Below are 26,108 nucleotides of genomic sequence, written 5' to 3'. Positions count from 1 at the left end.
TCCAATGATGTATATTTTTAAATTAATCAAAACTCAATTAAAAAAAGTGAAGAACAACTTTATTTTATTTATTTATTATTATTTATATTTATTATTGGGGTGGTTGTGGTGCAGGAGGTAGAGCCGGGTCTAATGATTGCAAGATCGGCGGTTCGAACCCCGGCTGACTTCACGTGAAGAAATTACTCCTAATGAGCGAGCTGGCACCTTATATGGTAGCTTGCCGCCATTGGTGTGTGAATGTGTGTGTGAATGAGAGGCCATTGTCAAGCGCTTTGGAATATGGCACTATTTAAGTCAGTCCATTTATTTAATTATATATTTATTAATCCAGATAAATAACCAAAATGTCTATTTGTTTTGTCATCTAAATGTCTATTTTCTCCCCAAAAGGTGTTGTTTAGTGTTCTTCTCCGGCTTCAGTAGAATGATGTAACATTTTGGAGCAAACAGACAGAACAGCAAGCCAAAGCTGGAGGCCAGAATAGCGAAGATCTCCACCGCTACAGTGAACTTCCCAGGAGAGCTGACATAAGCTGGGATGAAAGCCAGCCAAACTGCACAGAAGATTAGCATGCTGAAGGTGATGAACTTGGCCTCATTGAAGTTACCAGGCAACTTGCGGGCTAGAAAAGCCAGGACAAAGCATAAGCACGCCAGGAGGCCGATGTATCCCAGAACGCACCAGAAAGCCAGGTTGGAACCCACGCTGCACTCTAGAATGATCTTGGAACGTTGGTAATGGGTGTTCTTGTTAGGGAAGGGAGGTGCAGCAATGAGCCAGGCTGCACAGATCAGCACCTGAACCAGGGTGCAGCTGAAGATGATGACCCTCTGCTGCTTGGGCCCCAGCCACTTCATAATGTTGTTTCCAGGCCTGGTGGCAGTGAAGGCAGCCAGGACCACCAGAGTCTTGCCCAGGATACAGGAGATGCAAAGAGAGAAGGTGATGCTGAATGCGGTGTGACGTAGCATGCAGGACCAGGAAGTGGGCTTCCCGATGAACACCAGCGCACACAGGAAGCACAGAGTCAGGGTGAGCAGGATGAAGAAGCTCAGCTCTGAGTTGTTGATGCGGACGATGGGAGTGTTCCGGTTATGGAGGAAGATCACCAGGACGGCGGCGGTGAGACAAGCGCCCACTACAGCGATTACCGTCAAGACTATCCCCATTGCATCATGGGACAGGAACTCCACCACCTTGGGGATGCAAGCGGTTCCTTCTGCGTTTGACCAGAAGTCTTCAGGACATGGTGAACAGTCTATGGAATCTAGAAGAGATGGAGTGAGAGAGGTGGTAAGTGCTTGAATCTAGTTGTCAAGGAGATGATACAACCAATGCAATTGATAGCTCAGTGCTATTAATAATACTTGTAGCAGCTGTGATGATTGTTTCATGGATCCCTCACCTGTCTCATTACTAATCTTGCCACTGTCACATGGTACACAGTCAAAGCAGCACAGAGGCTCCCCACGACGAACAGCCTTCCTGGATCCCGGAGAACAGCTGGCACTGCACACAGACTCCACCACCTGAACAACACAGAGACATGGCAGGTTAGACTTAGAGACCAGATATGTGGGTCAGTTGACCTGAATGACTGTGTGTTTTGATGTAATAGTAGTATCTGTAAGAATGTATACCACTGGTCCATTGTAAATCTCTGAAAAGATCATACAGTATATTGAGCCTGAATTTTACCATTGGAAAAAGGAATCATTGAGAGCGAAAACATTTACGTGTAGCCAGATGCTGTGGGTACAGTGAAATATGTTGTATTGCGGTGTCTGGTGATCAAGCTAAACAAAATGAGTGGCATTATTATAAACTATTTTCTGGAGTAGCCTATACCCTCTTTGGCTTGTAACTACTAAGGACATAATGGACAGGTTTCACAGACAAGGCTTGAGCCTAATCCTAGACTAAAAAGCATCTTCAATGGAGATTTTACATTGAAAGTGTGATTTAGTCCAGGACTAGGTTTAAGCCTTGTCTGTAAATCCGGTCCATTCTATCCTAATTCTAATCAAAGATCCACTTACATCCAGCTCTCTCTACATCGGTAGGAAAACACAGAGTTTGAGCAGCTTGCCTTGCTCTGATGCCCCACCAACACAATCTTCTCATCCTGGATCACCAGCTTCTTCCCAGAATCCTTTGCTCCATCGTACAGACCCACAGTCTCAAACCAGGTTTTTCCGTCTGCCCCCCTCTGCCAGTTTATCAGGTCATACGATGGTATGGCGTCCCCTTTCTTGTCAAAATTCACCTTTTCTCCAGATACGGTAAAGGAGACATCCTGAAGGTATTGCTGGACCTGTGATACATGAACATGTATGCTCGTTATCAGGTATTAAACAGGCCTGATATTCTTTATTTTAATTGGAAATAATTAAATAATTTCTGCAGTTAATAGCTTAAACAAAAATAACACCAAAAAACTAATTGAATTAGTACTATTTAATGTAACAGGTGCTGCTGGGCATCCATGACTAGAGAAGAGAGGAGTAAAGTTATGACATAGACACACAAGATATAAAAAGTTCTGCCCCGGCAAACCCAAGCCTGGCCCGGCCTGAATCAATTGTCAGAAAATCTGAGCCTGATGTGTCCACTCAGGTTTGGGATGAATAATTGATAGATTGATCAACAAATAAAGTGCACCTGCACTCTGAGCTCAATGTACTTTTACCTGCCAGGGGTGAATGTTGGTGCTGTGAGCACAGGAGTCGTTGCTGAAGGGCCCACTCCATGGTTGGCATTGGAGGAGGTTGTGTAGGGAGTGTGCTATGGCGTATACAGCCTTGTATACATTGTAACTAATTCTGAGACTGGATGTGTTCATATAGAACGAATACTTCTCCAGTAGAGACTCCTGTCCTGAACAGGGGGGCAGTGAAGGGCTGGAGGGGGACGGGGAGGGAGAACAGCCGTACAGGGCCCCCCACAGCTCCTGCACCAGGGGGTTAGAGGGGTACCTACCGGGGTCCACCGTTCGCAGGTAGCCCCCGAGCCCCGGAACATCCCCTTTACGGATGGCAAACCCAATAGTCCCATCCAGGAATGGGTAGGTCTCTGCCAGCACTGCTGCAGTCACCCAAGCCTCGCTGGCCACCCACTGGATCCCAGTGATGTTCTGCTCGCCAAACTCCTTGAGGAAGTGAAATAACTCTCCATCTATGGAGAAGACCACCACTACGCGGGCTGTGGAGCTCCGCATCACATCCAGGATCTGCAGCACTCGCTGGCGGCTGTAGTCTTTGGGGATCATCTCGTCGTAGGCCAGGCACACGTCTGTGTTCTGGATCTCCCTCTTCAGGCCCCGCAGGGCGAAGTGCGCATAGTCGTTTTCCTCCCTCACCACACCAATCCACTTCCAGCCAAAGTGCTGCAGGAGCTGGGCGATGGCCTTGACCTGGTAGTCGTCATTTGGTAAAACACGGAAAAATGTGGGGAATTCCCTCTGGTTGCTCAGGCATGAGCAGGTGGAGAAATAACTGATCTGTAAAGCCGGGTACACACATAAGGATTTTCACAATCTTAACAGATTTTTTTATCTGAGACAGACCCCACACATGAAGATAAAAAATCTTGGATTGAAAAGCCTTGATCGTATTGTGTGTGGTGTGCGCCGATATTCCCATTTCAGCACCCCACATACATAAAGATTATTGTTACGACAGTCTAGAGCAGTGGTTCTCAACCTTTTTTGGGCCAGCGCCCCCCTGTCCATTCTCCAGGTCTCTTACCGCCCCCCATCAAAAAAAGTTGGCTTTTTTTCTTCCCTGAATATTAATGTTGACTAATATTCTGTGTTATATCATTTAAAAAGCATGTCACTGAATGCCAAATAATAGATTTGATTTAACTGGGCAGTTGGAATATCATTATCATTAGTTTACCAGAGAGCAGAAAGGCCATGTGAATGTGAATAAAAATGCTGTTTATGAGTGTTAAACAAACTCAGACAACATCAGAGAATACAAACAGACTGTTTTATGATGCTAATATTTATTAATTTTTGATTAGACTTTGTTAACAAAGTTCCAAAGTTCAGAGCACTGCGCTCTGGGACCGCTCAGAGATGGGTGCTCTGACTGAAAAGACGGTTTGCCCGAGCGAACTGACCGTTCGTGCATTTACGAACGTACCTGTAATAACACTGCTGACAGCTGATCATTCGCAAGCAGACAGAGTAGTGGTTTCCTATAGCAACAAAAGACGTTGACAGCTGTTCGGAGTGCTTATGTGTTCGTTTCCAGGGCATCACATGAGGAGCAACATATCACTAAAAAGCGATCGTATATTTTAGTTTGTAAACGTTAAGACGAACACATCGCAATGCTAACCTCAGAATGGCACTAGGGATAACATCCACAACAACACTTAACAGTAATACATTTATGTAATATACTGTGATGAACCTGCGAGGGGAGGGGACATTCGTAGCTGATTTCTCCAGGTTAGATTATTGGTAGGCTAAGCGACAGAGAACTTTCCGGACAGGTTTATTACAATACGATCGCTTTTTTGAGATAGGTTGTTCCTGCTGTGATGTTCTGGTATGGTGGTATGGTATTAGCACTCATTTTAACTAAATTAAATAAGCTGTATTGAAAGGAAGCGAACGAAGCGAACGCATATGCGCAGAGGGTAGTGTGTATACGCGGGGAGGGAGTATTTGGCACGACAGGCTTACGACACCGGCGGGGACATGGACTGAGTATCAAAACTAACATAAGAAATATTCTCTCTCGCTTATAGCCAACAATTACAGTGAGCCTACAAACTGAAACACATGTCACTCAAGCATAGCCTACAAGGAAAACACTCATAGAAATGAAACAAGACCGTAAATTGAACAACACCGTATCGCTGTTAGATGAGCAACACAAATTAAATAGCCTATTCCTCATAAATCTTCGCCAACTGGCTAAATCCAAAGACAATCAACTATTTACAGTTATATAGCCTATTCCACTCCGTGTTCATTTGCGGGTGCTATGCAAGAAAAGGATGGCAAGGGTTGAAAGTTGGCTTGTGCTAGCATTAGCTATGGTGCATCCATGGTCAACATGACATTACAGATGGGATGAACCGGGGTTCTTTCTATCGTAGACTAGCATAGTATTGCAATTTCTGCACTGTACATGAACTGTCAAGATTCTTCTACAATGCAGCTTACCCAGACACATTGGAAACTATCAAAAGCTCTGCCTTTGCTAGCTGAGTTTTTAGCTTAATCTTCTTGATGACACTCACTTTTATTTTTTGGGGCGCTGCGCTACGTGTGTCTGCGTCACAGAGCCCGGCCAAGTTCAGAACACTGCGCTCTGGGAGCGCTCAGAGATGGGTGCTCTGACTGAAAAGACAGTTTGTCCGAGCGAACTGACCGTTCGTGCATTTACGAACGTACCCGTAATAACACTGCTGACAGCTGTTTTTCATGAGAAAAATACTTTATGCGTGAACACCTCAACGCCCCCCTTTTAAAAATATTTGTTCCAGCGCCCCCCGATGTTGTCTGAACGCCCCCTGGGGGGCAGTACCGCCCCCGTTGAGAAACGATGGTCTAGAGCAGGGGTCGGTAACCTTGAATGTTGAAAGAGCCATATTGGACCAAAAAACAAAAAAACGAATCTGTCTGGAGCCGCAATTTTTTTAAAAGCCTTATATAAGCCTTATAATGAAGGCCAGTGGCGCCGGCAGGATTCGATTTCATGGTACGCACAGAAACGTAACAAAACTAAATAGCACAGACTAGCCTACAATATACAAAGGTTGGATGATTGTATCACCTATTCATAGTTTGCAGTCACGTGACTGGCACAGAGCCCTGGCGGCCAAAACATAGTGGAAACTCCGTAGAACTGCAGCACTGACCTGTCATTTTCCCACCTGTTTCAAGCAACGATTATTTAGATCACCTCTCAAAAGAAGAAAAACTAAGATATGTGAACAAACTACACATTTTGGACACTTGCGATCCATATAGAGCACCCGCCGCAGTATTTCAATCACTAAAAACAGTGAAGTCGCTGCCAGAGCTGCAGTTCGGTGATGTTTACATACATCTTGTGGAGAATCATTCCCCTCACACTGCCGCCAGGATGAAAGCGTACAAAAGTACAGACAGTTATCTGTTTTTTTTATCTGGATGGGTCAATAATGCTAATGTTAGCTAGCTAGGTAGCTAAAGGACCTACACAACCAACTCCAAGCTGGTAGCGTCCACAAAAACAAACCATGTCAGAACGATTATGCAAAGATAATGACTAAAAATAGAATAACTAGGCTAGTCAAAGTCAAAGTCAGCTTTATTGTGAATCCAATATATGTACAGACATGGATTATATGTACAGTAAAAAAAAAAATCCTTTAAAGAAAATTGTACGCACAGTGCGTACAGCCTGGATTCCGGCTGCCGGCGCCACTGATGAAGGCAACACATGCTGTAAGTGTCTATATAAGCTATAATATTAGCCTACTATCAAAATTACTAAGTAGGCTAGAAATACATAAGCCTGAGCACATATGCATGCAACCGAATGCAAACTTATTGTGCTTTACAAAAGTGAAACACTAGGATAGCGTAAAGGGGGTCTGGGGGGTTCCCCCAAAACATTTTTTTAACAGAGTAGATGCAATTTCTTGTATTCTGGTGCCTTTTAACATGTGGGTTGATACTTTTATCTGGCTATACTAGCCTTAGAAAAAATATGGATAAGTTTGTAATTTCATCCGGAGGAAGTGAGCAGGGCTGGACTGGGACAAAAATTAGACCCTGCCATGTGGCTCAGACCGGCCCAACACAATCGGTCCGACACCGCCGATCAACATGCTGGCAGTCTGTTGAATATACCATTTGTAAACCCCCCCTATAGAGCGGAGTAAGTGACATGGACAGCAAGTATACCAATGCAAGTGTGAACCAGTGTACTCACTCACTGTTGACGTACTCCACGGTGATGAGACATGGCTGCTGTATCTGTAGTAGGCCTAGCCCCCACAGTCGATCCAGAGAACATATCTGTCAGTTTCTGACATTTTGAGGCATCCTCTGCTAACTTCTTACTTTTTTTCTCCCTAATTTTCTGGGCACCCCCTTTCACTATCTTATCTACGAACATGACACTGCACTTGGGTTGTCGGCCGAGGGATCAGAGTGGGGGAGGGGGCCGATGGACAGCAGGGCCTAAGCATGTGATTGGGCCAGCCCATGTGTTAGTATAAACGGGGGCCGCCGCTTGATTCAGCGCTAGTTGATGCCGTGCTATTTTGGGCCGCGCTAGTTTGGGGTCGGCCGCGCTAGTTTTATATATATATATTACATTTTTTAATTTTTTTGGGGGGGGGGGGCAGCCCGACCGGCCCGACCGGCCCAAAACTAGCGCGGCCCACCTGCCAGCGGGCAGGTAGATTGTATGGCCAGTCCAGCGGTGGAAGTGAGCAAACCAAGAGATCGTCAGCCAAAAAATAGACAAATCTACAGACTGTAGACTACAGTACCAAATGAAAACTAGCCTCCCTCGTCCTCTTTTCACTACCCTCTCAGACCCACAGGAACGCCGGCGCTCCCAAATATCATACCTTCTTTAGAAGTTCATAATTTGGAAACGGTTTGTGCTAAAGACAAGCCGCTTTTTGCATTTAAAAGTAGGCAAATAGCGCTCACTGGCAAGCTCCCGTTCATCGATGTGCGTCGCCGATGTCTGTATATAAATCTAGCCACAAAGTTGTAGACAATGTGGATAGTTTCTTGCTTTGCCTGCCGCAGTACTTCGTCAATCCCTGTGGATATAGGTCTACTCTTGAAAAAAAACTGTTACATCCAGTCTCATGTTGGGTCCAGTCAAAATGTATAATACTAGTCATGTGCCAACATATCCTATTGGCCCTCGTACAACATTACAGCGTAAACAGGGAGTTGTAGTTCAAGGAGAGAGACGCGGCAACGTAAAAAATAAATAATCGTTGTTAATTTCCATTTGTGGTCAAAGCCACAGGGAGCCACTGAAGATGGGCAAAAGAGCCGCATGCGGCTCCGGAGCCGCGGGTTGCCGACCCCTGGTCTAGAGTCTCGTTCCCCAAGCCAGAAATCTCGTGTGATCAAACGTGATCTAATGTAGTACCCTGACTGACCTGTACGAGGCAGCCATGTGCGACAGGGTAAATAAAGTGCCGAAGAACGAAAAGAAGAAGTCAGCTCGCTTCTTGATTGGCTACTGATAGCAGGTCATCTCAACCTGCTGAAAAATGTAATCTCCATTCCGGCCCCCCCCTGCTCGGCCCACAAGGCCATCTGCTCGCCAAGAAGATTCACATGCAAAACCCCAACCCTTCTACACCCCCCTCCCCCAACCCTCATGGACACCTGTTGTTGACTTTTGACTGGCCCGATCAAAGTGTTATCACGATGACACTCTGCGGTCGCTGAGATTGGATTTCCGTCAAGGACCATACATGGACATGCATCCCCCCCCCACACCCCATCCCCCCGCCGTTGTTGACTTTTGACTGACCCGATCGAGGTGTTATCGTGATGACACTCTGCGGTCGCCGAGATTGGACTTCCGTCAAGGAACATTGGACATGCATCCCCCCCCCCCCCCTTGTTTTCAATCATTGTTTCTATTGTAAAGTGCTTTGAGTTGCATTAATGTACGAAAGGCGCTATATAAATAAAGTTTCACTTCACTTCACATTCCATTCACGTCACAATCGGACTCACGAGCAGGGTTGCCAGATGGGATTGACATTTTCCACCCTAACCACAGTCTAAAACCGCTACTTCCACCAAAAAAACGAGCCCATATGGCAACCCTGCTCGGAAGTTGTCGGGAGTCGGGAGTTGCCCACACACATAAGGATTTTTGGTCGGAAATATTGAACACGTCCGACCAAAATCGGCCAGATTATCTTTATGTGTGTACCCGGTTTAAGATAAATAGGATTTTGGTGACCATTGACCAAGTTGTACAGCTTTCAGAGTTTTGTGAACATTATGAATTTCATTTGGTGTTCCTAGCTTCAACAGTGTGGTTCTAAGAGCCTGTGGGTAGTTCAGTGGAGTTAGAGACTAGAGTCTGTAAGTTACTACTGAGTAACCATAATTTAGCATGAATCTAGTCACCCTTCTTCCTGTACCAGTCTAAATAGTGTTGGGGATTAATTTCAGTTTAAGTAACACGTTTTATGACAATATAACAATTTTGCAACATACACTTGACACATGTCAAAATCTCCATTTTTAATCACTCACCATGGGGATTCTGAAGGGCTGCAATGTTCTGGATAGAACAATTGACTGGGACGACCCAGACTCCCCTACCACGGCGAGTAACGGACCGGCACCAGAACACATAGGACTTTGGTCCTCAGCCTGCCCATTCAGCATGGCCAGAACTGCTCTTTGGGCTGTGATGGGCGTGGCACACGAGTCATATACCTTGTAGCCCAGGGTGTGGTTGGGCAGCAGCTGCTGACTGTGGTTGATCTCCTCCACTGCCAGCCTCAATGTCTGAGCCCAGCGGAAAGCCCGGGGGTCAAATCTATACACACAGAGAGAATGAACACACACACACACACACACACACACACACACACACATACAGTTAGAGAACATACAGAACATGACATTGAAGTTTCTATTGCTATGGTATATGTTTTATTTAAGGGTATTTTTGTACATGTTATTATTATATATAATAATAATAATTTCTGTACATGTTATTATTATATATTATAATAATAATAATAATAATAATAATAATAATAATAATAATAATAACCTATATTATAATAATAATCTATATTATAATCTTTATTTATATAGCACTATTCATAGACAAGAATGGCACACATTCGTGTTCTGGATCTCCCTCTTCAGGCCCTGCACAGCTCAAAGTGCTGTACAATACAGTGCAGAAGAACAGATTAAAAACAATACAGTGCAAAAGAAAGAAAAAGTAACAAGGAATAACAGTACATGAGTAAAAGAGTATTGAAAACAAGATAAAAACATGATCTGGTAAAGGCGGTCCAGATCAGGTGGTCAACTACTGCCTTTAACAGTTGTTGGTTCAAAGTCAGATTTTACTAGCCATGTCATCTAGTCTTAATCAATGATACAGCCCTCCAATTGTGTGCAAACATTCAGGATTATATGGGCCCACATAATTAACCCTCCGTTAATTAAAATATGGCTAGTTTCGGTTTGACTGGAGACGATATTGCCTACTTATGTAGCCTGTAGTACTCCCATGCAGACCACCTCGGACGTTTATAGTAGGTTAAATGTCCAATCCAGTTCTTGTGATGTCATGACGTTTTAATCAAACATACGCTCTTCCAAATATGTTCAAATATTCAGGACTAGCTATGTCATGTAGATTTATCTTTTAATCAAACATACAAGCTTGGATTGGAGCAAATATTGCCTACTCACACTATCTCTGTAGACGGTGTAACTAGGTGATAGACATCCCGTGCAGATCACCTCAGACTATTTTGGTAGAGTGGGTCACCACTGAGGATTTCTTTATGGTCGTCTTGGCCACCAGAGGGCACAGATTATAAAAAATAAAAAAACATACAAGGAATAACAGTAAACGAGTAAAAGAGTATTGAAAACATAATAAAAACAGATTAAAGACAAATACAACTAATACAATGATAGCAGTAAAACACATAAAACACTAATTAAAAGCTGAATTGAAGAGATAGGTTTTTAACTGGCGCTTAAAGATGGTAACTGAGCTTGCTTCCCTGATTTCATGAGGTAAAATATTACACTGTTTAGGGGTATAATTAATAAATGCAGCATCCCCAACTTTTTTTGGGATTCTGATAGTAACCTTCAATAAGCCAGCAGCAGAGGACCTGAGTGCTCTTGAGGTGTATAGGTGCTCAGCAAGTCAGTGAGATAGGCTGGTCCCAGCCCATGTAGTGCTTTAGACACGATTAGAAGGACTTAAATTCTATGTTTTAAGTCCTTCTAACCATCAATACTAAACGATACAGTGAGCCAGTTCAGAGCAGTTAAGACTGAAGGGATATGCTCTCTCTCCTTAGTCCTAGCCTACTTGTGAGCACAGTGGATGAATAGTAAAAGGCACCGAATGTAATTCTGTGGCTCCAGACACACACTACAGAAATACAATCTGAGCTCACCCACGACACAGTGCTGCCAGGGGCTGGGTAGTGTAGTCTGTGGCAGGCAGCAGCACCCTGTGGTGAAGGGGGAAAATCCCCCCGATCATAAAGTCACCATCTGCGGTGAACACAGGCAGCTCAAACCCCCCCTGAGGAGAGCAGGTGGTCTGGGCTGAAGAAGTCAGAGTTGAAGAGGCGCCTGTCAGATAGGCAGAGACATGGTAGAGCAGGGAACACCACTGCATCTTCAGAGGCATCTTCAAGCTGGTGGTCTATACAGGTTATTCTGTACACACACAGACTGGTCCAACGCAGACAGACTAGGCGCAGAGCAGAGAGCTATGTTTTATACCCCCACTATCGTCATTACCTCTCACTACGTCTGGTATCTCCCAGGAGTTTGCAAAAAAATTAAAAATAAATAGGCATCACTTGACCTCATCACCCTCTGCCCCGACCCCCCCAAATATGCTTGATTTGGAGCACAGCAAGTGTGTTTAATTAAAACATGATATTGCCATATACTATCATATTCCAAATACCTCTCTTAATAAAAGTAATCATTATGAGTATGAAGTGAGTACTGATTATGAGAAGAGAGATGAATGTTTTCTTAATGAATTACTTTTTTCTGCTCTTTCTGGTATGGATCTGCCTTAGCGTACTCAACACACACCATTAAGCTGATGTCCATTAAATACATTTCAACAAAGTTGATCTCTTTTATAAAAATGAATGTATATTATCTATGTTTCTTATTGTGAAATAAAATGAAACAATGATAATGGATTAAATGTTGATTTATTAGTTCATGCAATTTGAAAATATTTTGTGAGAAATAACACTGTCACATTAAATAAAACTCTAATGCAAATACAATATTTAATGCAGATGACATGTGACAGGGTCTGGTTAAAAGGTCCTCAAGTCCTCATTGTAATTTTTACGTTTTTATGATTTTATGATCAAGATTATGAAAGTGCAAATTATGTAGTCATAAATTGAAATCTGAAAATAGTTGAAGATATGCTTATTTTAATGTTGGTCCACCTCAAACCAAATAGCGGAGAAATGCGCTCTGAATCAGAACATAGGCAAAACAGCTGCTAATAGCTAGCGCTAAAAAGGAACTTTGCTACAAACATCTAACTGCATGTTTAGCATTACATGTTTAGCATTACAACATCCTGATAGAACATCAACATGCTAAAAACACGTAAATAAACATAATTAGATGAGCACACAGTCCTTGCTTTTGAACACATAATAATAATCATAATCATAATAATAATAATAATAATAACTTCTATAGCGCCTTTCATAAAACCCAATGGCGCTTGCATCCTAAAACTTGTTTACTAAGTCATGTATCACTTACCAGTATACGGCAGATGAGACAGTGAATCCAATTCACAGATTATAAGTATTTAGTGGTCCTAACACTGTTGTTTGTTATATCGAATGGGCTCAACTTTCGTAATATGCAAAAACAAGTCCTTTGCGTGACTTGAGGATGGCCAACATGCGGCCCTTTTTACCAGACCGTGTCACATATTCATACCATAACTGTTCCAAGAGTTAGGAGAGAGGCAGCATTCTCTCACATGAAATCAAACTCTAAAGCAGATACATTATTTAATGCAGAGGTTCTCTACAAATGTTCTCTGTATTAAATAATGTATGACATATTCATACCATAAATTACTTTGGCTTGCTCAGTAAATCACTGTGTTTGTTCCTAGCTATCTGCATGACATGTTTCTTGGTGTTTTTCTCTGTTTGATAAATATGATATAACATTTTGCAACAAAAATGCTAATCAATAAGACAAAGGTGGAAGACAATATCGTGAATATCTCCACGGCTACAGTAAGCTTCCGAGGGGAGCTGACATAAGCTGGCCAATTATAGACAGGCTCTGAGCAGGGACACCATAGTAAGAGCAATTCCCATTGGTTTGTGATAACACAGGAACTCAAATGTTTTCAGAATGCAACTGTCTCTCCTCTCGTTCGACCAGAACTCCTGTGGACATGGGTTGCTACTTACCGTAGCAAAGGGATAGTTCTCCAAAGATGTATGTTTTTTCATTCATCAAAACTCAATTAAATAAACCAAGTGAAGTGTAATTCGTATTTATTAATTCAGATAAATCATCAAAATGTCTATTTTTTCCCCATCAGATGTTGTTTAGTGTTCTTCTCCGGCTTCAGTAGAATGATGTAACATTTCGGAGCAAACAGACAGAACAGTAAGCCAAAGCTGGAGGCCAGAATAGCGAAGATCTCCACCGCTACAGTGAACTTCCCAGGAGAGCTGACATAAGCTGGGATGAAGGCCAGCCACACGGCACAGAAGATCAGCATGCTGAAGGTGATGAACTTGGCCTCATTGAAGTTACCAGGCAACTTACGGGCCAGAAAAGCCAGGACAAAGCACAAGCATGCCAGGAGGCCGATATATCCCAGAACGCACCAGAACGCCAGGTTGGAACCCACGCTGCACTGTAGAATGATCTTGGAGCGTGTGTGGGTGTTTCTGGAGGGGAAGGGAGGTGCAGCAATGAGCCAGGCTGCACAGATCAGCACCTGAACCAGGGTGCAGCTGAAGATGATGACCCTCTGTTGCTTGGGCCCCAGCCACTTCATAATGTTGTTTCCAGGCCTGGTAGCAGTGAAGGCAGCCAGGACCACCAGAGTCTTGCCCAGGATGCAGGAGATGCAAAGAGAGAAGGTGATGCTGAATGCGGTGTGACGTAGCATGCAGGACCAGGAAGTGGGCTTCCCGATGAACACCAGCGCACACAGGAAGCACAGAGTCAGGGTGAGCAGGATGAAGAAGCTCAGCTCTGAGTTGTTGATGCGGACAATTGGTGTTTTCCTGTTGTGGAAGAAGACCATCAGGATGGCGGCGGTGAGACAAGCTCCCACTACAGCGATTACCGTCAGGGCTATCCCCATTGCATCATGGGACAGGAACTCCACCACCTTGGGGATGCAAGCTGTTCCATCTGCGTTTGACCAGAAGTCCTCAGGACAGGGCGAACAGTCTATGGAATCTAGAAGAGAAAAGTGGTGAATCCTTTTTTTAACGTGCAAATCTAGTTGTCAAGGAGACCATACAATGAATGCTGTGATGATTGTTTCACTCACCTGTCTCATTACTAATCTTGCCGCTGTCACATGGTACACAGTCAAAGCAGCACAGAGGCTCCCCACGACGGACAGCCTTCCTGGATCCTGGAGAACAGCTGGCACTGCAGACAGACTCCAGTACCTGAACAGCGCAGAGACATGGCGGGTTAGACATAGAGACCAGATATGTGGGTCAGTTCACCTGAATGACTGTGTGTTTGGACCAATTGGAAAAGGGATTCAAAGTGTGAAAAAGTTTAGCCACATACTGTGGGTACAGTGAAATATGTTGTATCACAGTGTCTGGCGATCAGGCTAACCAGAATTAGTGGCATATTTATTAACTATTGTATTTGATGGCAAGGAGTGGTGAGGGGAGGGATAATTGAAGGGAGGTATCTTGCAGTCTGCTGGCTCCACTCCCCGATTGAGCCTGCAACACTATTTTATTTGACAAACATCCTCTTTGGCCTGTAACGAATAAGTACATATTCTAATAAAGATCCACTTACATCCAGCTCTCTCTACATCGGTAGGTAAACACAGAGTTTGAGCAGCTTGCCTTGCTCTGATGCCCCACCCACACAATCTTCTCGTCCTGGATCACCAGCTCCTTCCCAGAATCCTTTGCTCCATCATACAGACCCACAGCCTCAAGCCGGGGTTTTCCATCTGCCCCCCTCTGCCAGTTCATCAGGTCATACGATGCGATGGCGTCCCCTTTCTTATCAAAATTCACCTCTTCTCCAGATATGGTAAAGGAGACATCTTGAAGGTATTGCTGGACCTATTATACATGAAAATGTATGCTACTTAGGGATTTCATTGATATCTATATAAACCCCTCAAAAAAAGTTCAGAAACTTTATTTTAGTTGATTATTCCTCCCCTTTAATAATACCAATTGGTATTGTATTTTATATCGTTGGAAAGCCTGATTAGTCACCTTTACAACGAGGTACAACTTGTAAGGATCATGCATTCGTGGAATGAGCAACACAGCTAAACGTGTGAGCAACACAGCTAAACGTGAGCAACACAGCTAAAAGCGGCCCAAAAATATTTGCCAAAATCCCCTATATTCTTCTGTTGGTATTCACTCTCGTTTTGAGTTGCTTGGTGGATTGGATGATTGCACTCTCCCACAGTAATAAGGAAAAAACAACATATATTAGCCATTTTTACACTTTATTAATTTTACACTGTCAGGGAAAGTCTGACAGAAGAACTGTGGAAGATCCATACGCAGTCACAACAGCTTGGCACCTCCTCCTCATGCTGGTCACCAGCCTGGTCACACACTGCTGTGGGACGGAATCCCATTCCTCAACTAGGATTTGCCACAAGTCAGCCAACATGGTTGCGTTGGTCACTCTGGCACGTACAGCACGCCCAAGCTGATCCCACAAGTGTTCAATTGGTGTACTGTCCAGTTAGGATGGGGTGTGTTCAGTGTGCATATTTTAGCCTATAAAATGGGACAAATGTGACATTTTATTTGAAATGTTATTTGAATAATTATTAGTTATTATTAATTATTAGTTATTAGTAACATTATTTTGGGTTATGCCTCATAACTGCATGGGAATTGTTTGAGTATAGAGACCAGTTGTGCGTAGGGATATTGGGGGCTGTGATTAGGTGCTTAAATAGTGGGAGACCGTGCGTAGGGATTCATTGTGTGATGCCAGGACGTGAGGGATGCCACGTTTAGTGTGTTTGATGCGTGCTTTGTATAACATTTATACGCTTTGTTTTAGTCTTTGAATGTGTCAGAGCTGTGTATTTATGTATGTTTTGTTGTCTGCATTCGCAGGTTTTACAATCTGTTCAATTTTCACTAAAATAAGAGAAAAACGAATTGAATGGTATCCGTGTCCTTCAGTCCAGCCTTTCGGTCGGCAAGTAGACCGAACAATTGTAAAACCTACGGCCCGGGCGTCAAAGAAATATCTTTGAAAAGATTCCCGAGGTGGTGGAGAAGTAAATTGACAGCCACATTCAGAGAGGAGTTCTCCGTGGGACGAATACAAGCGTCGAGGGAACTCGGAAAAGTGGCTGCAATTAACCGGAGCTAGCTAGCCAGGTGTGCTGTCTGTGAAGCGTGTCTGTGCAGAGCCTACTGGAAAAGTGACAGTGTCGGCAGCGCGAGACAGCGCGAGAGGACAGCAAGACCAGGAAAGCGGTCGGGTAAGCAACAGCACTGACCAGCGGACTAATTCAATGTGTATATTCAATTCTGGATGTGTATAGAGACTTGCCTTGCTAGCCAGAGTGATTAACGTGGGACTGACTGTGTCGGCTAAAGTGGCTAAGCGGAGTGATATCCAAACTGTGAAAGGAGGAGGAGACTAGTGCGTCACTGACGAGCACGAGAGGCTCACGAGAGAAGATCCGGAGTTTCAAAATAAGAGTCCCATTTATTCTTGCAGTAACCAGGAAGTAAATATACACAGAAGATCCGGAGTTTCAAAATAAGAGTCCCATTTATTCTGGCAGTAAATCAATGTCAGTTTTGACTGTAAAACGTCACAGTTGAATAAAACGAAAGTAAAAATACTAAGTGAGCAGTTTGAAGGGACTTAAATCTGTTAAAGAAAATAACAGCAGAGTTTGAATACAAATTTAAACATTGATAGTCTGTGAAAAGAAATAGGAAAATGGCTGAAGAGGACCAGTCCGTAGCTCAACTGAAAAAAGAGAGAAATTCAGCTAAATCCAGCTTTAACCAAAAATCTGCCTTCATGCTCCACGTTACACCCTCCATGGTCGAGAGCGAATTAAAGGTCCAGTGGCAGGCTTTCTCTAATGAAGCTGAGAAGCTCCTGGAAGCCAATAGTAGCTATGAAGAGGGTCTGCTTGCAGAAGCGGAAGAGGACCCCACCAAACTATCGGAACAACAGACGAGAGACATCGAGAAGGTGAGCAAAGACTGCATGACTAAATTGTCGAAGGTTGGCGATCTCGTAAAACTCCATCTGTGGTCATGATACGGTGAAAGAAGAGTGTTGTTCGCGATCAGGGAGGCTGAACGAGCTAAAGAAGAGACAGAAGAGGTCCCATTGGGCCAGCTAGACCATGACTGCCATGAGAGACAAGTGCACCATTTAGAGGAGCTCACTAAAGGAGCAGAGAAAGAGCTCTCTGTCTGGAGAGACTGGGCCCCTGTCGCTGCTATAGAAGACGTGGAGGGACGACTGCATCATTTGATGTCCTCAAAGAACAAGCTCAGGCGAGATAGAGACGCCGAGATAGGAAAAGCTCAAAAGGCAACTGAGGAAGAAGACCGCGCCCGCCGCACAATAGCTGAAGGAAAGCGCCAGAGGGCTGAAGAGGAAGAACGCGCCAGACGCGCCCAGCTTATCCTGGCTCAACAGGCGGAGACTGAAGCACGGGCAGAGCTTGTTAAAGCCCAGCAAAAAGCGTTGGAGGAGACTCAAGCAGGCGCACAGGGTGGAAATGCAGCTACGAGAGGCATTCCAAAAGTGAGGCTGAAGCCTACAAGTCTCCCGACGTTTAGAGGTAGCATTCGGGAATACTACCGCTGGAGGAAGGATTGGGAAAGCCTACAGGAACAAGGCGATCCCTCCGGGTCTCCGGAAGTCAAGAAGTTTCAACTTCTGGAAAGTATAGAGGAGACCATAGTGAAGGATCTCAGGCTCGCGAGCCACAATACTGCCGAAGATGTCTTCAGGGTGCTAGAGAATCGTTTCGGAAACAAGAATGCAATCACCAACCTGATCGTAGCAGAGCTGCAAAAGATTTCTCCAGTCAAAGAGCACCAATTCAGGAAGGTGATTGATCTGATCCGAATCACAGAGAAAGCTCTAGCAGACCTTAAAGATCTTGACAATGAAGTAGCCATCAAAAACCCTCTGGTGACTGGAGCCATTGAAAACAAACTGCCACTCACTTTGAAAAAAGAGTGGCTTACTTTCAAACAAGACCCCCGAAATGGTTTCCAGCCGGAGAGATACTTTGACACCTTCCTGGACTTCCTACAAAAGCAGGAAAGCATCCTCGAACAGTTGGAGCAGATGGAGATCACGGAGATCCCAGAGAAGAATACTGGGAAGAAGTTTGCTTTCACTAGAGCCACTGAGAGAGGCAGCGCTGATGACAATTGTGTTCTGTGCGAAGATAAACACAGAAGTAGGCTGTTCACCTGTAAGAAGTTCAGAGGCCTCGACTTGGCAGCAAGAAAGGCCGCGGTGAAGAAGTCTAGAGCCTGCCGGCTGTGCCTTTCATCACATGGCGCTGATGGAGAGTGTAACCTTAAATTCCTCTGCACCAAGAGAGGCTGCAAAGAAGGAGAGTCGTCAGACCACCATTACCTTCTCTGCCCCAGTAGAGACAGTAAGAAGGATGGTGGGGAAAAGAGAGAAACTCCAAGTAGCGGCGGTGAACGTGCAAGGAGTTTGACCGTTGAACAGGAAGAGGTCTTGTCCCAACTCGCTCCAGAGATTGAGAGAAAAGTCAGGAGAGCCTTCACGAATAAGACAGCAGTTACGAGCTGCACTGAAGCAAAATCCGGGAAGCTCCTGGAACCCTGTGGAAGCCTGTGGAACCCTGTGGAAGCCTGTGAACCCAAATGCGGGGGATGTCGTTGTGGAGCGTGCCAGCCGGGTGAAAAAGAGATGACCCTGGCGGAAGAAAAGGAGCTGGAGAGGATAAAGGAGGGTCTGTCCTATGTTGCCAGCGATCACCACAGCGATGCTCCACATTGGGATGCTAGTTACCCTTGGACAGAGGATCCATCCAGTCTACCGAACAACAGAGGAGCTGTGATGGCAACATTCCTAAGAACAGAGAAACGCCTCCTGAAACAGCCGGAGTGGCGAACTGCCTACGGAGAGCAGGTTCACGAGATGGTAAGGAGGGGCGCAGCAGTGAGGCTCACACCAGAGAAGATTCAAGAGTGGAAAGGTCCGGTTTGGTGCGAGAGCCACCTGGTTGCACCCAATCCCCATTCTGTGACAACACCGGTCCGGTTAGTGTGGAACAGTAGCCAATCATACAAAGGTGTCAGCATTAACGACCTTCTGTTAAAGGGGCCAGACGTGTTGAACCCCATCAGGGCTGTGCTCCTGCGGTTTCGGACTGGGGAGCATGCGGCCCTGGGCGACATCACCAAAATGTACAACTCTATGTGGCTGAAGAACCGAGAGATACACCTGCACAGGGTCCTTTGGAGAGACGATCCTGAAGAGGACATCGGGGAGTACGCCATCACGAGGGAGAACATTGGAGACCGTCCTGCTGGTTGCATTGCTCAACTAGCAATGAGGGAGACAGCAGGGCTACCTCAGTTCATTGAAAGGGAGGAAGAGCATCGTGTCTTGGAGAAAGACAGCTACGTCGACGACATCTTGACTTCCCATGATGATCTGAAGATGCTCGACACCATCACAAGTGGAGTGGAGGAGATCTTGAGCGCTGGAGGGTTCTTTCTAAAGCCGTGGGTCCGGTCTGGCCAAGGTGGGAGGAGAAAGGACGACGCCAGAACCTGTGGAGGGGAGAGGCCTGGAGCGACATCCAAAACCCTGGTGCTACCAAATCAGCTGAAACAAGAGGCAGGAGGCGGGAGCTCAGCCAAGGAAACGTGGGACCCTGGGAAGACAGGGTCTTCAACCGAGTGGTCGTGGATCCCCGGTGAGTGCAATGTGGCCGACATCAGCACAAGAGGAGCAGTTCCTGAAAAACTGAGCGAAGATTCTCTGTGGCAGAATGGACCTGGATTCCTGGAGAAGCCTTTTGAGGAGTGGCCCGTGAAATCAGCAGCAGAAGTGGCAGCTGATGCTCGAGAAAGTGTGAACAAGCTCAAACGGAAGGCCTTCTCAGGAGCGCTCACCAGGGCCCTGCCTCTCCAGGAGGAGCCAAAACAAGAGAAAAGAAAGGCTCTGGCAAGCTGCCCGGGGTCGTCCTCCACCGGGATGTCAGGAGGATGGTTGTTCTCCTCCCCATTGAGGAACAAGGGACATTGGTAGCCTCCCTAGACTAGTAGCTAGATCGGCTAGGTGGGAGGTGTACTGTCCAGTTAGGATGGGGTGTGTTCAGTGTGCATATTTTAGCCTATAAAATGGGACAAATGTGACATTTTATTTGAAATGTTATTTGAATAATTATTAGTTATTATTAATTATTAGTTATTAGTAACATTATTTTGGGTTATGCCTCATAACTGCGTGGGAATTGTTTGAGTATAGAGACCAGTTGTGCGTAGGGATATTGGGGGCTGTGATTAGGTGCTTAAATAGTGGGAGACCGTGCGTAGGGATTCATTGTGTGATGCCAGGACGTGAGGGATGCCACGGTTAGTGTGTTTGATGCGTGCTTTGTATAACATTTATACGTTTTGTTTTAGTCTTTGAATGTGTCAGAGCTGTGTATTTATGTATGTTTTGTTGTCTGCATTCGCAGGTTTTACAATCTGTTCAATTTTCACTAAAATAAGAGAAAAACGAATTGAATGGTATCCGTGTCCTTCAGTCCAGCCTTTCGGTCGGCAAGTAGACCGAACAATTGGGTTGAGGTCTGGACTCACGGCAGGCCATTCCACCCTCTCCACTCCCAAATTCTGGAGGTGCTCTGTGATGATCCTGGCTCTGTGGGGGCGAGCGTTGTCATCCTGGAGGATGGAGTTAGGTCCCATATTCTGGAGATATGGGATCGCCACTGGCCCCAGAATATGATTCCTGTCAATTAGTTGCCATTCAGGTGCTAGTCACACACCTGTGACTGACATACACCTGCCAGCACTTGAAGCTCAAAACGAGAGTGAATACCAACAGAAGAATATTGCAGGGGATTTTGGCAAAACATTTTGGCTACCCACATGTTTAGCTGTGTTACTCATTCCATGAATGCATGATCCTTACAAGTTGTACCTCGTTGTAAAGGTGACTAATCAGGCTTTCCAACAATATAAAATACAATACCAATTGGTATTATTAAAGGGGAGGAGGAATCGACTGAAATAACGTTTCAAAACTTTTTTTGAGGAGTTTATATTCAATGTATCAGCCTGCAATGTAGTGTGTACAATGTTTACTCACACATACCTGCCAGGGGTGAATGTTGGTGCTGTGAGCACAGGAGTCGTTGCTGAAGGGCCCACTCCCTGGTTGGCATTGGAGGAGGTTGTGTAGGGAGTGTGCTATGGCGTATACAGCCTTGTATACATTGTAACTAATTCTGAGACTGGATGTGTTCATATAGAACGAATACTTCTCCAGTAGAGACTCCTGTCCCGAACAGGGGGGCAGTGAAGGGTTGGAGGGGGACGGGGAGGGAGAACAGCCGTACAGGGCCCCCCACAGCTCTTGCACCAGGGGGTTAGAGGGGTACCTACCGGGGTCCACCGTTCGCAGGTAGCCCCCGAGCCCCGGAACATCCCCTTTACGGATGGAAAACCCAATAGTCCCATCCAGGAACGGGTATGTCTCTGCCAGCACTGCCGCAGTCACCCAAGCCTCGCTGGCCACCCACTGGATCCCAGTGATGTTCTGCTCGCCAAACTCCTTGAGGAAGGGAAATAACTCTCCATTTCCAGAGAAGACCACCACTACGCGGGCTTTGGAGCTCCGCATCACATCCAGGATCTGCAGCACTCGCTGGCGGCTGTAGTCTTTGGGGATCATCTCGTCGTAGGCCAGGCACACGTCTGTGTTCTGGATCTCCCTCTTCAGGCCCTGCAGGGCGAAGTGCCCATAGTCGTGGTCCTCCCTCACCACACCGATCCACTTCCAGCCAAAGTGCTGCAGGAGCTGGGCGATGGCCTTGACCTGGTAGTCATCATTTGGTAAAACACGGAAAAATGTGGGGAATTCCCTCTGGTTGCTCAGGCATGAGCAGGTGGAGAAATAACTGATCTGTAAGAAACATTTGGCCTATTGAATTTTTTAAATATATTTCTTGCAAACATGTTTTTCTGAATCAATGTGTATCATTACAATAGGAATAGAATTAGAGAAGGTAAGTTATTTTCTTTTGGTAGTTCATCAACTATGATAAATAGGATTTTGGTGACCATTGAAACCCATTTTAAGTTGTACAACATTAAGCTTTCAGCTTTCTTAATTAAGAGTTTTGTGAACATTATTAATTTAGTTTGGTGTTCCTAGCTTCAACAGTGTAAGTAGCCTTGCCAACTGATGCTTCTCAGGCTCCTGCCCTATCGGCCATTAGGCTCATCTCCTGTTCCCGTAGCGTGAGGCAGCTTGATGTACAAGTACACCCCCTGGACCCTGGTATGTCGCAGGGTCTTACCTCCAATCCAACCATTAATGCTGAGTGCCAAGCAGGGACGGATCGGGTACCATTTTTATAGTCTGGTATGATTTGGCCGGGGATCAGACTCACAACCTCCCAATCTCAGGGCGGACACTCTAACCGCAAGGCCACTGAGCTGGTTAGTAGCTTCAACAGTGCAGTTCTAAGAATTGCAAAGAGCCTGTGGCTAGTTCAGTGGAGTTGGAGACTAGAGTCTTCAAGCTATAAGTAACTACTAAGGAACCTAAATTTAGCATGAATCTAGTCACCTTTCTTCCTGTGCCAGTCTAAATAGTGTTGGTGATTAATTTCAGTTGAAGTAACATTTTATGACGTATGGTTCTTATTATAAAACAATATAACAATTTTGCAACATAGACATGACACATGTCAAAACAACCTCCATTTATAATCCCTCACCATGGGGATTCTGAAGGGCTGCAGAGTTCTGGATACAACAATTGACTGGGATGACCCAGCCTCCCCTACCACGGCGAGTAACGGACCGGCACCAGAACACATTGGACTTTGGTCCTCAGCCTGCCCATTCAGCATGGCCAGAACAGCTCTTTGGGCTGTGACGGGCATAGTACACGAGTCATATATCTTGTAGCCCAGGGTGTGGTTGGGCAGCAGCTGCTGACTGTGATTGATCTCCTCCACTGCCAGCCTCAACGTCTGAGCCCAGCGGAAAGCCCGGGGGAAGATCCTACACATATACACAACGAACACACACATACATACACACACACACACACACACACACACACACACACACACACACACACACACACACACAGTTAGAAAAGTGCCCTGTTTAAGTAATCATGAAGTTTAAGGGATCATGAAGCATGTTTCTTATGTACATTTTTATTTAAGGCTATTTCTATACATGTTAATAATAATAATAATAATAATAATAATAATAATCTATATTACAATCTTTATTTATATAGCACCATTCATACACAAGAATGGCACACATTTGTGTTCTGGATCTCCCTCTTCAGGCCCTGCACAGCTCAAAGTGCTATACAATACAGTGCAGAAGAACATATTAAAAACAACACAGTGCAAAAGAAAGAAAAACTAAAAGGAATAACAGTAAATGAGTAAAAGAGTATTGAAAACAAGATAAAAAACATGATCTGATCAAGGCGGCCCAGATCAGGTGGTCAACTACCACCTTTAACAGTTGTTGGTTCACAGTCAGATTCTACTAGCCATGTCATGTAGTTTTAATCAAACATACAAGCTCCTAAATGTGTTCAAACATTCAGCATTATATGGGCCCACATTATTAACACTGTTAATTAAAATATGTCTAGTTTCGGTTTGACTGGAGCAGATATTGCCTACTCATTCAATGATAGACGTAGCCTGTAGTACTCCCATGCAGACCACCTCAGATGTTAATGGTAGGTTAGGTGACCAATCTAGTTCTAGTGATGTCATGTAGTTTTAATCAAACATACAAGCTTCGTGATGTTCAAATAGTCATTCCCTTGAAAGACATCAACAGCACACTCCAAAAACCTAGAATCAATACTTTCTTAGACATTGACAGCTCTGTTGTGCACAAATGAAGTACAGAAACACACCTGACTAACCAGAAACTGTCCCATTACTTTTGATGCGCTGAAATATCTCTACTTTAACCTCATAGAGAGAGAGAAGAAAGGAGAGGAGAGACGGGAGGACAAAGTGGAGTAGCCAAAAAAAGAACAAAGAAGAAGAAGTAGATGAGACAAGTATAAAAATGAAACCTGTCTACACTTGGTGTAAAAAAATAACGTTTCAAATTTTATCACAAATAATCCACATATTCATTCCATCATGAATTTTGCACCCACAGAACCATTTTGTTCAGAGATACATCATGTCATCGTCGTATTTCCTAGCGTTATTAATCAATATATGTACAGTACACTTGGCCCCAGTACAGGTACAATGTGTCCTCATCCATCCAAGGAGGTGAAAAAGTGTCTAAACTGCGACGAGTCTAAACTTGTGACCACAATTTGATCCCGATCACACGATGCATTTGAACACAAGTCAAAGACAGATTTTAAGAAGACAACAGGCGAGAGGAAAGCATTTGGTCACAAATCCAAACACACACTACAGAAATACAATCTGAGCTCACCCACGACACAGTGCTGCCAGGGGCTGGGTAGTGTAGTCTGTGGCAGGCAGCAGCACCCTGTGGTGAAGGGGGAAAATCCCCCCGATCATAAAGTCACCGTCTGCGGTGAACCCAGGCAGCTCAAACCCCCCCTGAGGAGAGCAGGTGGTCTGGGCTGAAGAAGTCAGAGTTGAAGAGGCGCCTGTCAGATAGGCAGAGACAAGGTAGAGCAGGGAACACCACTGCATCTTCAGAGGCATCTTCAAGCTGGTGGTGTATATTGGTTATTCTGTACACACAGACACAGACTGGTCCAATGCAGACAGACTATGTGCAGAGCAGAGAGCTCTGTTTTATACCCCCACTATCGTCATTACCTCTCACTACGTCTGGTATCTCCCAGGAGTTTGCAAAAAAATAGGCATCACTTGACCTCATCATCACTCCCTGCCCCGACCCCCCCAAATATTCTGTGTTTGATTTGGAGCACAGCAAGTGTGTTTAATTACAACTTGATATTGCCATATACTATTATATTCCAAATACCTCTCTTAAAAGTAATAATTATGAGTATGAAGTGAGTACTGATTATGAGAAGAGAGATTAATGTTTGCTTGATGAATCACTTGTTTCTACTCTTTCTGGTATGGATCTGCCTTAGCATACTCAACACATTAAGTTGATGTCCATTAAATACATTTCAACAAAGTTGATCTCTTTTATGAAAATTCATCCTATGTCTTATACTGAAATAAAACGAAACAATGATAATGGATTAAATGTTGATTTATTACCATGCACTCCAAGAGCACGTTTGAGTTAAGCAAATAGGATGTCAAATAAGTTAATTGTGATACATCCTTTAAATATATGAACATGCAGCACAGCTTACTTTTCATGTGTATGTTATGCACTGTTCGTGAAGTTCAAATGCAATTTGAAAATATTTTTTGAGAAATAACACTGTCACATGAAATCAAACTCTTAACTCTTGTGTGGTGTTCGGGTCAACCGGACCCGTTTTACATTTTTACTTAAAGAGAAATGGTACAATAATACATTTTATCAATCTGAAACTCCATGGCCTTAGCTTATTTTCTATGAAAAACATGTAAAAGGAAAACATTTATTTTTTTACATATCCTACAATACCCCAACAAATGTATGTCCTTCATAAGATGTTCGGGTCATTTAGGCCCGGATGCACAGAGACACACAGAAACATACACACACTCACATTGACACTCACTCACTCACACACCTCTGCTCTGGCTTTCCCGTGCCAAGAAGCCGTCTGCTCTCGCACTTTTTACCCTTTGAAGTGCAACATTGTAAAAAAAAATACATTTTCTTGCACTGTACAGAACGTATGCAGCAACTGCAAAAAGTACATTTGAGGTACACACACTGTCACATTCTGTGC

At 44.6% G+C, this 26,108-nt stretch overlaps 2 protein-coding genes across 2 annotated transcripts; both read right to left on the bottom strand.

Moving 5' to 3' along the window:
- Positions 1-375: 375 nt before the first annotated feature.
- On the bottom strand, positions 376-11,412 carry LOC308158084 (extracellular calcium-sensing receptor-like; the record flags this gene model as incomplete). Its single annotated transcript, XM_080531679.1, has 6 exons — positions 376-1,271; positions 1,410-1,533; positions 2,094-2,318; positions 2,694-3,503; positions 9,264-9,552; positions 11,174-11,412. The coding sequence occupies 6 exons, from the start codon at positions 11,410-11,412 to the stop codon at positions 376-378; spliced, it is 2,583 nt and encodes an 860-aa protein (XP_080387805.1).
- Positions 11,413-13,320: 1,908 nt separating this feature from the next.
- LOC308158083 (extracellular calcium-sensing receptor-like) lies at positions 13,321-24,945 on the bottom strand (the record flags this gene model as incomplete). Its single annotated transcript, XM_080531678.1, has 6 exons — positions 13,321-14,213; positions 14,308-14,431; positions 14,852-15,076; positions 21,351-22,160; positions 22,981-23,269; positions 24,707-24,945. 6 exons carry the CDS (start codon positions 24,943-24,945, stop codon positions 13,321-13,323), a joined length of 2,580 nt encoding a protein of 859 aa, XP_080387804.1.
- Positions 24,946-26,108: the final 1,163 nt, after the last annotated feature.

Source organism: Nansenia antarctica (genome assembly GCF_963989245.1).
Source record: "Nansenia antarctica genome assembly, chromosome: 5".
NCBI classification, from domain to species: domain Eukaryota; kingdom Metazoa; phylum Chordata; class Actinopteri; order Argentiniformes; family Microstomatidae; genus Nansenia; species Nansenia antarctica.
Note: the sequence above shows the minus strand (reverse complement) of the source record. Positions and strands in the feature narration are given on the sequence as shown.